The following is a 12,697-nucleotide window of genomic DNA, read 5'->3' on the forward strand; positions in this document are numbered from 1 at the left end:
AAATACTTTATGTGTTTGGGGTTTGTTGTTGGCAGTTGGAGCTCCAATATTTGCACAGTCGCTGTGTGAAATCTGAATTCGTAAATCCCATTGGAGGAGAATCCAGACAATAACCAAGAGCAACAGTAAAAACAAAACAAAACAGTAGGGAAACTCTCCTATTGTGTAATTAGTTTGAATAGGTTTGGTGATTCTTATGTACATGGAGTGTAACTTCACACAATCCCATCCAGGTACACAAGAGATAAATTCCTCAGATATCAAAGGAGGTTTAATCCTATACAACTTTTATAATAGGTGTGGCCTTTGTATCCAGAGGCTAAGATGGTTAAGCAAACATCTAATATTTACTTAATGTCTTAATCTGATTTTGGATGTAAAAATAACAATGAGAATAAATATTTAGGTATTGATAAATTTGCCTTTCATCTCTTCTAAAAGCTACCAGCAAGATAAAGCACTTAGACTAGTAAAAGTAGTCTCTTTTTTCTAGATTAGCATTTAATTTAAGACAGGAAACTTCCAGGGGAACCTCCTGTGAGACTCAGGAATGACCCTCATCCCTTTGGTCATCAGTTCCCAGGAAAAAGCCTCTCCCTGCAGGGTGAGATGAAGAGCTGGGCATTTTCCCTGGAGGAGCAGCTGGAGATTGGCTGGGCAGTGCCCCAAACAGAACATCTTTCATGCAGAGCCCCACACAATACATTTGCTGCCTGCATGAGAGAAATCCGGTGTCCAACGTAGGAGATGAGGATGGCATCTGCTTTGCCCAGGGGATGGCAAAGCACCAGGAAGCAGCTCCCAGGCTGCCTTCCCAATGAGCAGCCAAAGATACTCCTGGATGGAACAAAGGAGTTATGCCCAGCAGAGGCCAGGTTATGAAAATGTCTTAATTTTCTTGTTTCCTTCTCTTCCAGAACAGCACTTGACAAATGGTTCATTTAATGCAATCTGAATCCATCGTGTTACTAGAGAACAGCTAAGACAGCTGCATGATAAAACACTTTTCAGTAAAGTGGCTTGAGGTGGCAGTGTCTCCTCACAGGTCCCAGCAAAAATAATTTTTTTATGGTGGCTAAAATCCCTGTGACACACTGGAGCCCAGAGCTCTCCCCTAAGACGGACAGACACAGAACAAACTGCAAAATTACCCTGCCATGGCAGTGCAGCTGCAGCTTCCCAGGGAACTCAGGTACTTCCCACCCCACCATGGGCATGGAGCAGCTCTGGGCTCAGCAAAGGGCTCCATCCCTATTGCCCATTCACAGCAGGCTCAGCAGAAAGCAGAGGCAATGCCAGCTGAAAGGTGCCTGGCAGCATGCTTGTGGAGCTGGGGCAGCCCTGTGCTCAGCTCCAAGCTGGCTTCCTGGGAGAAGCACAGAATTATTTCTATTGGAAAAGGCCTCTGGCATCGTGGAGTCCAACCTTGGACCAATCACACCCTGGTCAAGTGGACCATGGCACTGAGTGCCACATCCAGGCTCCAGGAACTGAGATTTCACCACATCTTCAGCCAGTCCATTCCAATGTTGAATCACCCTTTATGTGAAGAAATTCCTCCTGATGTGCCACCAGAATCTCCCCTGGTGCAGGTCGAGGCCTTGCCCTCTCATTGTCTCGCTGGTAGTCCAGCAGAAGATGCTGATCCCCAGCTGGCTACATCCCTTTTCAGGGAGCTGGAGAGAGAAATGATCTCTCAGAGCCCCCATGTCTGGGCTAAAGAACCCCAGCTGCCTCAGCTGCTCCTCACAGGCCTTTCCCTGCAGGGCCTTCAGCAGCTCCATGGCCTTGCTCTGCACGGCCTGCAGAGGTGGCCTCGGCCCGTGGATCCAGCCTGTGCAGATCCCTCTGCAGAGCCTTCCTGCCCTCCAGCAGCTGAGTCTCCCTCCAGAGTTGGCACCATCTGTGATCTTGCTGAGAGTTCCCTGCATCCCCTCATCCAGATCATCAGGAAAGATCTTCAATGGTACCGGGCCCCACCCTGGTCCCTGGGGACAGCGCTTGTGGCCGGACGCCAGCTGCATGTGGCACTGCTCACCAAGGCTCTCTGGGCCTGGACATGCAGGCAGCTCCTGAGGCAGCCAGGAGAGCACCTCTCCAAGGCCTGGGCTGACAGCTTTTCCAGGAGAATGCCGTGGGAGACTGTGCCAGAGGCTTTGGTGAAGTCCAGGTAGACACTTCCACAGCAACCCCCCCTCATCCACTGGGGCAGTCATCTGGTCATCAAAGGAAATCAGGTTCGCTATTGTGTTGTTATTTTATCTTCTTAATTGTTAGAATTGGAACGAAATGCGCAGGAGTATTTCTCGTGTTTGGTGTTCAGTGTTTATTAATTCTTATCTGTATTACAGTCTTACAAAGTGTGATTTTTGTGAATTTTACAGGATTCAACTAACAAGATGCAAACTGGCCCAGTATCTTTCTCAACCAAGTCTTTGAAGGCTAAACTATCCAATTAAGAAATGACAACTAAATTTTTTTGACTTTTAATCCAGAAACTAATCACTCAAAGTCCACAATGCAGACTTTTCTAACCAATTACATCCTGCTCCCCAAACCCATGAGGAAGAAGGTGAAGAACAACCGGCCAGTGCCCACAACCCTCCCTCTTGCTTTATAGATATTGCTATATTCAAAAATGTTAAACCCTGTGCTTTTCACCCTTTGATATTACATACTTCTTTTCAAATTACTTACCTGTAATTCCAGGGCTATCACTCAATTTTGGAAGCCTTCTCCAGGACTTCAGGTCAAATGCAGTGTGCCCTGGCGGATTTGTGCCTTTCAGCAAAGAAAGTGTAAAATTCTCAGCATCCAGGCTTCCAACAGTTCGCTAGGCAAGACCTGTCTTTCCTAAAGCCCTGCTGGCTGGCTGGGACTGATGCCTTGGTTCTCCTGGATGCGTCCTGTGATCACACTCAGGACAATCTGCTCCAAAACACTTCCGGGATGCAAGTTCAGGGGGACACGCCTGTAATTCCCCAGATTCTCCTTCCAGCCCTTCTTGTGGATGTGTGTCACAATTGCAAACTCCAGGCAGCTGGCACCTCCCCAGTGACCCGCCACTGATGGAAAGCAACAGTCCCCATGAATGAAATAAGGCAGAGTCCAAGCTGATCCTTTTCACTGTTGGGCTTCCCATGTATTTCCAAGCTTGCTGGGGATGGCAGGGCATTTCTGATTATTGCCAGGAGTGAAGGTCCTAGGAAGGGCCAGGGAAGTTGACAGAGGTGGCACGGATGGGGTTGGTGTGTTGGTTTTGCACAGCTGAGTTTTTGCAAGTGGGGAGGCCACATAGGGGTCTTCTGTGAGAAGCTGCTAGAAGCTTCCAGCATTGTCCAGCAAACCCAATCTGTGGTGGCTCTGTAGATGGACATGCTGCTGGCCACAGCTGGACCAATTAGAGATGTTGGTGACACCTCTGCAATAACATATTTAAGAAGAAAATCAAAACAAAGTGGAGCGTGCAGTTTGAATTCCAGTCAGAGATTAGGAGGAGGTGAGAACATGTGAGGGAAACAACATGGAGACAGCAAGGTCAATGGAGAAGGAGGAGGAGGAGGTGCTCCAGGTGCTGGAGCCAAGATTCCTCTGTAGGCCATGGTGAAGCCGCTCTGCCCCTGCAACCCATGGGGATCCACAGGGGATTCAGAGGTCCGCACACAGGCCGTGGGAGTCCAGGATATATTCAGAGATCCACCGACAGCCCATGGGGGATGTGCCCAGTCTGGAGCAGGTGGATGCCTGGAGGAGGCTGTGATCCACTGGGAGACCTGGTGAAGAGAGGGGTCCCCTGCTCTCCTGTTACAGGAGCCTGTCTTTGGACTGCACCTTATGGAAAGATGACCAGGCCAGGGCAGTTTTGGGAGGACTGTGTGCCTGTGGGAGGGACTCCTGTTGCAGCAGTTTTGGTTGGACTGCTGCTAGTGAGAGTGGAGCCCCACTGGAGAAGTTCAAGGAGAACTGTCTCCCATGGGAGGGACCCCACGGTGCAGAAGGGGAGGGACTCCTCTCCCTGAGCATTGGAAAAGAACCGACCAAGCCCCGCTCACTCTGTCTGCCTGTGCTGTTGGTGGGAAGGAGGGAAGTGTTGAGGAAAGAAAAGGTGTTTTTAAAGGGCTATTTTACTTCTCATTATCCTCCTCTGATTGTGTCTGTAATAAACTCATTTTCCATCTCTAAGTTGAACAAGTTTTGCCCTTACGAGTGTTTACTCTGAATCCTTATCTCAACTCATAAATCTTTATTATTTTTTTTCTCTCCACTGTCCAGCTATGAGAGGGGAGGCTGAGTGAGCAGCTTTTGTGGGTGCCTGGTGTTTGGCTAGTGTCAAACCACAACAGTTGTTCAAGCAGCCTGTGGCTCCAGAGCCTGGAAATTTGGGGCAGTGAGACATGGCATGAGGAATGGTGAGGCTGAGTGTGGTCCCAATCCCCAGCCAGTGTGCAGAGGTGGGTGAGCAAGTCAGAGGGAGCCTCAGCCTGAGGTACAGCAGAGGTGTCTGCAGAGGGGCCTCAGCCTGAAATCACTCTGATGCTTTCATCCCAGCAGGGGCTGTGTCAGCATTTGATCCCAGCAGAAAAAATCCATGCAGGCAGAGGACCTGGGAGGGCAGGAGCTGTCCAGCAAAGGCAGTGAGAGTGATGTGCTCACTTTGCTCTCCTAAAAGCAACATCTTCTCCCAGGGGTGTGTGCAGCCCCGCTGGCAGAAGGCAGGGCTCTTGCTGCTGTGGCCATGGCAGCTGGAGGAAGAGGAGCAGAACTGCATGGTGCTGCCAGGCCGTGCCCCGTGTCTGCCCTGGCACCTGGTGCCTGTGCTCAGGTGTGCAGAGCCCCCAGAGCTGCCCCTGGGGAATGGGCCTGGCCTCTGGCTGCTGGCCCAGCTGGGGGTGCCTGCTGCCCAGGATGCTGCAGCACATCAGCCAGCCCCAGTGGGGCTCTCCAAAGCTCAGGGCAGCTGCAGGGGCCCAGGGTGCAGCTCTTTATGCAGCTGAGGCAGGCCTGCAGCTCTGCTGGCTGTGGTCACAGCTGGGACACCAGCACACCTGGAGACACCTGCATGGGGCTGCCTCACTCTGCACCTCCTCCAGAACCTGTGTTTTAGTGCAGCCCCCAAACAGGTTGGTCGTGGCTGAGCAGTGAGACCCAGCAGGACAATGAACAACAGCTCCTGACCTGAGATGTCCAGTGCCACGCTGGCAGCTCTGAAAGTGACACAGCTTGCATGAGCTGTTGGCACCCTGGCACACTTGGTTCATGCCATTCACAGGAGAATGACTGGTGCCTGATGCTGACACTGGTGTAGGTGTTGCGGCATCCTCTGATTGCATTTGTACATCCAATGTCCTGCAAGTATGCTCTCGGCACTGTGATTTTACTGGTAGATGTAGAAATTTCAGTGAGAAGTAACTTGTGGTTTATACAAGATGTGACCCTGCAATCCAGCACTGCAGCAAATCACTTTTATTGCAAGCTCTTGCAAACTCCATGATGGGGCACACATTGAACTTTGACAAGCATTGAATACATTTCCCCAAAACAGTTTCCCATCCATCTGCAGAAAAGCTTCAGAAGCAGAGCAGAGCATGAAGGTGTCCAAGGAGTGCAGCACAGAAATTCAGCTTTGGCTGCTCCACGCTCTCTATGGATCTGATGCCAAAGCCTGCCTGTCTGATACAACAGCTGCTGCTCCCATTGTGCAGTTGCAAAAGCAAGCAAACAAAAGCATGTGCCAGGATGACAGAATCACTGAATTGTTGTGTTTTGGAGGGACTTCTCAGCATCTCTTCTAGTCCACACTCCAGGCTGCAGCAGGATCAGCTAGAGCAGGTTGTCCAGAATCATGTATTGTTGGGCTTTGGGTATCTCCAGACATGGAGATCTCCAGACAGGATCTCTGGACACCCTGAGGCGCCCTGGTGCCACAGCCTGGCTAAGGAGGGGAGGGACAAGTCAGCTGCACATTCTTGGGGACAGCTGAGGAGGAGAGGACTCGTTCCTCAGAGCTCTCTCCTGACACGGGCAGCAAAGCAAAGCAGCTGGAGGCTCTGCCCACATCTTTGTGCCTTTGAGCAGAGCAGGAGGTGCCCTGAGGGACAGAGCTGGAAACACAGCAGAGAAGGAAGCAGCACAGACTCTGACCAGGACATTGGTGCCCCTCTGCTCTGCTCTGCTCAGACCCCACCTGCAGTGCTGCCTCCAGCTCTGGGGCCCACAGCACAAGAAGGATGGAAAGCTGTTGGAGTGGAGTCCAGTGCAGGCCATGAAGGTGCTCCAAGGGCTGGAGTGTGTCTGCTCTGCGGAGAGGGAGAGAGAGCTGGGGATGTTCAGCCTGGAGAAACTGCTGAGGGTGCAGTACCTCAAGGGTCTCCAAGAGGGCTGGAGAGGGTCTTTGGACAAGGGTATGGAGTGAAAGGACAGGAGGGAATGGTTTCACACTGATGGAGGGCAGGGTTAGATGTGATATTATAAAGCAGTAAATTACAGTGAGCAGGCTGTGGTACGAGTAAAAGTTACCCAGAGCTGTTTTGACTGCCCCATGTCTGGAAGGGTTCAAGGCCAGGCTGGGGAGGGCTTGGGACAAGCTGGTGTAGTGGAAGGTGTCCCTGCCCATCGCAGGCAGTTGAGAATGAGATGATCTTTAAGGCTTTAATGTCCCATGAAACCAACCCATTCTTTGATTCTGTGATTCTGGGACATGTGTGAAAAGCCACCAAGCCTATTCTAATGAGGCTGTGGGGCTTATTTGCGGGGACAGGCATTGTTGAACAGAGTAACCGTTCCACCGTAGAGATTGCTCAACCTCTTCTCCAGCTCCCCCAGGCTGAGCTCTTCCACCTGGTTCTTGTCATTCTCAGCAATGGCCCCCCAAGCCTTCGTGGGCTCTTCATCGCCCAGGCAGCAGGCAGCTGACCAGATGTGGCTGGGTCTGTTCACCCTGTTATTGGATACGTAGGTGTTCCCAGGCACAGCACCCGTGATCACGTAGGTGGTTTTACAGCCCTGGGTCTTTTGGGGCATTGTTTTACACTCGTAGATGTTCCACTGTCCATTGTTGAGGCTGCTGTCCTGGGGCACTACGTTGGTCAGGGTGAAGGTGGCTGTCTTGCTTTCCCTGCTACACTGTTGAGCATTGGGGTTCAAATGGCCTCGGTCCAAATTCTTCAGTGGTTTGTAGTCATCAAGGACAGCCTGGCTTTTTTTGATTTGGTCTAAGGTGAAATGATGTTGCCCTATGAGGACCGACTCTCTTTCCATCTCTCTAAGATTATTTTCACCTATAAGCTGGACAGGGAAAGAGAAAGATGTGTTAGAATAGGGAATGGGAATAATGGAGAAGATTTCCCTGGTGCAGAAATCTCTGCTGGTCAAAATCCCATTTACTGTCATCTCAGTGTAGGAAAATGTGTGAATCTGAGAAAAATCATACACGTGTCCTTCCTGCATGAATGCAAAAGCTTTAAAGAACAAGCAGCTCAGAATCTGAGTGCTCTCAGTTTGATTTGTGACCTTTGTGATCCAGCCTGCAGCCTCTGCTGGGAGCGTGGATACATGCACGAGACAATTTCCCACTCCTAGGACTGAAAAGTGACTTTGGTGATTCACCTCCCCTGCCAAATCTGCTTCCCTTTCCTCCTGTCTCCACAGCCCAAATCTGCCCAGGGCTCTCCCTGGATGTTCTCACACCACGCTGTGATTCTGTGATTCTGTGATGTTATGTATTGTTCCTACAGGTGTACCCCAGTCCTGGAATACTAGAGGTTACTTCCTGTAACCCCATAAAAAGGGAGATGTGCCAGGAAATACGGCCTGGGAGGGCTACAGCTTCAGCTGAGTGGCTGGAGGATGATGTGCTGTAAGAGAGACACTCACCTGAGGCTCAACAAACCACCACGAGTGAGGTCTCTTGGCATTTCCAGGCTCATATTTGTAAGCAGAGTACACTGGAATTCTCCCGTCTCTGTCGTACAGGGTGGCATAGTGATACGAGTTGTTGAAGCGCTGACAGATCCGGGCTGGGTTCTTTGGATTCAGGGCATCATTTGGAAAGGTCCCAGAATAGAAAAACTGAGGACAGCTATCAAAGGAGTTCACCACCTCGCTGTGTCCCAGCCAGAGGCAGCTGGCCAACACCTGCAGCAACAGCAGCCCCAGCATGGTGGCAGGATTTCAGTGAAGGGCTCTTGCTCCCCTGGAAGGCAAATGCAGAGGGACACTCAGCTTGGAGAGAGCAGGTCATGGCCTGGAGCCTTTTTGTGCAGAGGGACAGAGCTGGCAGAGCAGGGATTTGTGAGAGACCAGGAAAGGAGTCATTTCTTTCCTCCTGCATATGGAAAAATTACGAGTATGACAAGGCTGAAACCAAAAACAGGGTTTAGCTGCCCAGAAGAGGCAGCAGTGGGAGCACTCAGCCTGTAGGAGGAAGGAGCCAAACCCACCAGGACTGCAATCAGCTCTCACAGCAAAGGGATCTTGCAACTGAGGCACAGTCCTGGGACAAGGTCACCTTTGCCCACCTCCCTCCTGCTCTCAGCACCTTCCCACAGCACACACCTGCAGCTGGGCACGGACTCTGCTCAGCCCCCTGCCATGCTGGGCTGGGCTTTAATCTCATGGGCCATTGGGCAGGCCAAGAACAGCAATGCTGCACTGCCTACAGCTCTCTGGCCCCATCCAGGTTCACACAGACACTCAGCTCTTCCAGTCAGACCCAACACTGAACCCCAAATCATCCACCTGGGCTCCTGCCTCTCAGCTGACATGGGGCCATGCATGTCCTGCTGCTCACCTTGCATTTCCACGTTATCCAGCCCCAGACTCTGAACTTGCAGACACATGGAGGGAGCAAATGAAGGGGCCAAGCAGATGGCAGCAGCAAGCATGAGGGATAACACCTCTATCTTATCAGCACAGTGGCTGCTGCAAGGCAAGCCCTGAGGGGCAGCTCTTGCCCTGGTTGCTTGGAATTCCTGCTGATGCCCATCTTCAGCTTTGCTGATTGATTTCCCTGGACAGTCAAAGGCACCACTGCAGGAATTTCTTGGACAGCCACCTGTCCTGTTTTGTCTTTCTCAGTGCTGATGTGATTTTCAGCAGGCAGTAAGGTCATTCCTTTATGAGAACGCTGCTGAAAAGCTCCCTGGGATGCTGGCAACCACATGAGGAGCTTTGTCTCCTTTCAGAGGCAGCACAGGCTTTGGGAGAGCAGGGATGCTTCCATTTGCATTGCCAGACACTCATTGGACAGATTTAATATCATCAGCATTTGGGATCAGGCAGCTGGGACAGGCAGTTCAAAGGGTTCCTGGCACACAAAGCTGCCACAGCCTCTAAAGCACAAAGCCCACCTTGGGCTGGCCAGGGGCTGAGCTCAGCACTGCTGAAGGCTTCACAAGTCATCTTGCACATTTGCCCTTGTCTTGTTCTTCTCCCTGCCCCTCATCTCTCCCTTTTCACTGGATTCAGGATGCTGAGCTGCACACAGCCCTGCTCTGACCCAAGATATCTGCTCCTTTTCCTCTTGTTCAGCCCTGCATCAGGAATGTGGTGACCAATGAGCTGCAAACTGAGAACTGCAACTACCAGTCGGGACTTTTTACAGTACTCTGCAGAGCATGCCCAAAGCTGCCCCAAATCAAGGAGAGAAGGGTCTGAAAAGTCCTTCTGCATGACCCACTCCATGAGACTGAAAGAGATCTAACTAAGGTAATATCTAATATAACAGATTCATAGAAAAGAGCCTACCGTGAGAAAGAGCAGCACAGGATTCTGCTCGCAGCCCCAAAGTGGCAGAGAAGTCTCAAATGCCTCTGCTGCAGTGTCACACTCTCTGGGTTTATATGCTCTCCAGGAAGTGACAGTGGTTGGATTTCGCAAGAAGCTTTTTGAGTAAATTTTCCTGGGAATTTAGACCACACCTGTGTTTGTCCCGAGGTTTTTTGCAAGGTTATGGGTGCGGTTTTAATACTCAATAATCTCCCCCTTCCTTCTTGTTCTACAGTTTTGATATTAATTTTTAGGTGAGTCTGCTTGAATTTTTTCCCAAAACATTCCTTCTGTCTGTACCCTCCTGACTGACAGAAAACAACAAAGTCCTGCAAAATTCAGAGCATGCATAAGCTCTGACTGCTCCTTGGAGCTCAGCAGCTCCAGCCTAGCCTTTGTCCATATATATATTTTTTTCAGAAAGTCAGGAGAGATTTTTAATATTGGAATCAATGGTGAGGAGGGAGAAAGAGCTTACCTTGGTGTAGAGTCTCAGAACAGGCAGCTGGACTGTTCCTTCTGTCTTCTCCTACGAGAAAGAAGTGTTTGAATCCTCAGGAGTGCCACTGCAATATATACCCTTTCAAAAATTTGCCCCTTGTTATAAACAAGGAATTCTAAAGAATAGAGAAGTTTTCTATTTTTATTCAGAGGATATTTTCACACACACCCTGAAATGTGCTGACTGTTGCTTGTTATAGTTTCCCCAGAATTTCTCCCAAATTTGCTGCCTTGCAGCATGGTATGTCAGGATCAGTTAACTATACACCCAGTTATAAAGTTGCCCTTTTTAGTAAACAGTGAATTCCACAGAAAAGAGAAGTTTTCTATTTTTATTTACAGAGTTTGTTCACACCCACTCAGAAAGATGCTGACATTGCTTTAGTTTCCTCAGAATTTCTCCCAAATTTGCTGCCTTGTAGCATGGCATGTCAGGGTCAGCTAACAGGGTCTGGTGGGTTCCTTGATCCTTTCATCAATCCCACCAGCTACAGCGGCTGCTGCTCCAGCACCTACACGTGTTTCTGCTCCCAACAGAACAGCTCTGCTGACGCTGGATGGACTGGCCTGACTCTGATACACTCAGATATTCACAATCTGTCCTTCTGCAGCCTCCCTGAACATCATTGCCATGGCCAGGCTGCCAATATTCTCTTGCCTGGTTGCCATGGCTGTGTGAGAGCTCCATCCCAGCGGCCTGGGAAGCAGAAGGCTCTGGGGATACCTTGGAGCACCTGCTAGTACTTGAGGAGTCTACAGGAGAGCTGGAGACAGACTCTGCACACGGGCTTGGAGCTGACAGGTGTGCTGGGTTTAGAGATAATGTTTTTGTCAGTGGCAGGTGTGGGGCTGTGTTTTGGAGTTGTGCTGAACACAGAATTGATAAGACAGAGATGTTTCTGGTATTGCTGGGCAGAGCTTTCACAGAGGCAAGGCCTTTTGTGCTTTCTGTTCTGCCAGACTTGTGAGGAGGCTGGGGGTACTTGGGAGTTGGGTGGAGACACAGCCAGGACAGGTGGGCCCAATTGACCAGAGCATATTCCAGAGCATGTGACATCATGCTGAGGATATAACATCAGGGGAAGGAGGAGGAAGGAGGAGAAGAATGGAGTGGTGGGTTTTGTCTTCTGAGGTAGTTGTTAGGTGGGATGGGGCCCTGCTCCCCTGGAGGTGTCTGAACACCTTTCTATCCATGGGAAATGGTGAAGGAAATCCTTGATGTGCTTTGCTTGTGTGCTCAGCTTTTGCTTTCCCTTTTAAACTGTCTCTATCTCCACCCAGGAGTTTTCCAGCTTTTCCCCTTCCAGTTCTCTCGGTGATCCTGGTGTTCAGGGAGGGAGGGAGAGGCTGCATGGGACGTGGCTGCTGGCTGGGGTTAAACCACAGCACTGGACCAAGCTGAAAGGGTTTGAAATGCAAGAAATGTTGGTTTAGATTGGATATTAAGAAGACATTTTTGACTGTGGGGTGGTGAAACCCAAGCCCAGGTTGCCCACAGAAGCTGAGACTGCCCCATGCCTACAAGTGTCCATGGCCAGGTTGAACCAGGCTTGGAGCAGCCTGGGATAGTGGAAGGTTTCCCTGCCTATGGGAGGGCATGGAAGTAGGCTGGTCGTTAAGGTCCTTTCCAACCCCAAATATTCTGTCATTCAATGACCATTCATTCATTTAAAGCTAAACTGGACTCGTTTTCTTCCATTTCCAAAAGTCCAGGAATAATAGAATGATGAGTTGGTTGTTACCACCATAAATGTCCAGAAGACGTGTGTTAGACCAAAGTTTGTTTAAACATGCTGGTTGAGTCCTGTGGTTTCTTTTGTCTCTGTTAACCTGTGGCTAATGTCTTAAACAAACTGGGGTTTAGCCAGCATGAGGGAGAAGGCCAAGAAGAAGCAGATCTGGTGGAGGTGGGGTAAATTCCTCCTTTCTGATGGGGCCCAACTGACAGAACAAAGCAGGGCCCAACAGTGGTCACATCATTAGAAGGGGCCATAAACCATCAAAGGCCACCAAAGTGTCCCCCAACTTCACAGTGCTGCATGACCCAGTGTACAACACCGCCCAGGGGAAAAGTGGGGCAACCCCACATAATCCTGAATTCACAGAACCTACTGAACTCTTCAATGCAAAGGCTTCAACCCCCAAAGGATCGTCCAACTTTGGGACATCAAAGTTGGGAGTTTTGTTCCTGGATCAATGGAGGTATCTTATAAGAGATGTTGGCACCCTGGCCCACTTTGTCCATGCTACTCACAGGAGAATAACTGGTGCCTGATGCTGACACTTGTGTGGGTGTTATGGCATCCTCTGCTTGCATTTGCAAACTCAGTGTCCTGCAAGGATGCTCTGGACACTGTCACTTTACTGGTGAAAGTAGAAATTTCAGTGAGAAGCAACTTGTGATTTATACAAGATGTGACCCTGCAATCCA

The 12,697-nt window shown here is 50.2% G+C and overlaps 1 protein-coding gene across 1 annotated transcript; it reads right to left on the bottom strand.

The window, feature by feature from the left end:
- Positions 1-6,741: 6,741 nt before the first annotated feature.
- Positions 6,742-8,157, bottom strand: LOC128947921 (endonuclease domain-containing 1 protein-like). Its single transcript, XM_054292445.1, has 2 exons — positions 7,873-8,157; positions 6,742-7,284 (listed from the first exon to the last, which is right to left on the bottom strand). The coding sequence occupies exons 1-2, from the start codon at positions 8,155-8,157 to the stop codon at positions 6,742-6,744; spliced, it is 828 nt and encodes a 275-aa protein (XP_054148420.1).
- Positions 8,158-12,697: the final 4,540 nt, after the last annotated feature.

The sequence above is a fragment of the Melozone crissalis genome, unplaced genomic scaffold, assembly GCF_028551555.1.
Source record: "Melozone crissalis strain CALT ecotype California unplaced genomic scaffold, PUWL_Pcris_2 ptg000110l_1, whole genome shotgun sequence".
Classification (NCBI taxonomy): Eukaryota; Metazoa; Chordata; class Aves; order Passeriformes; family Passerellidae; genus Melozone; species Melozone crissalis.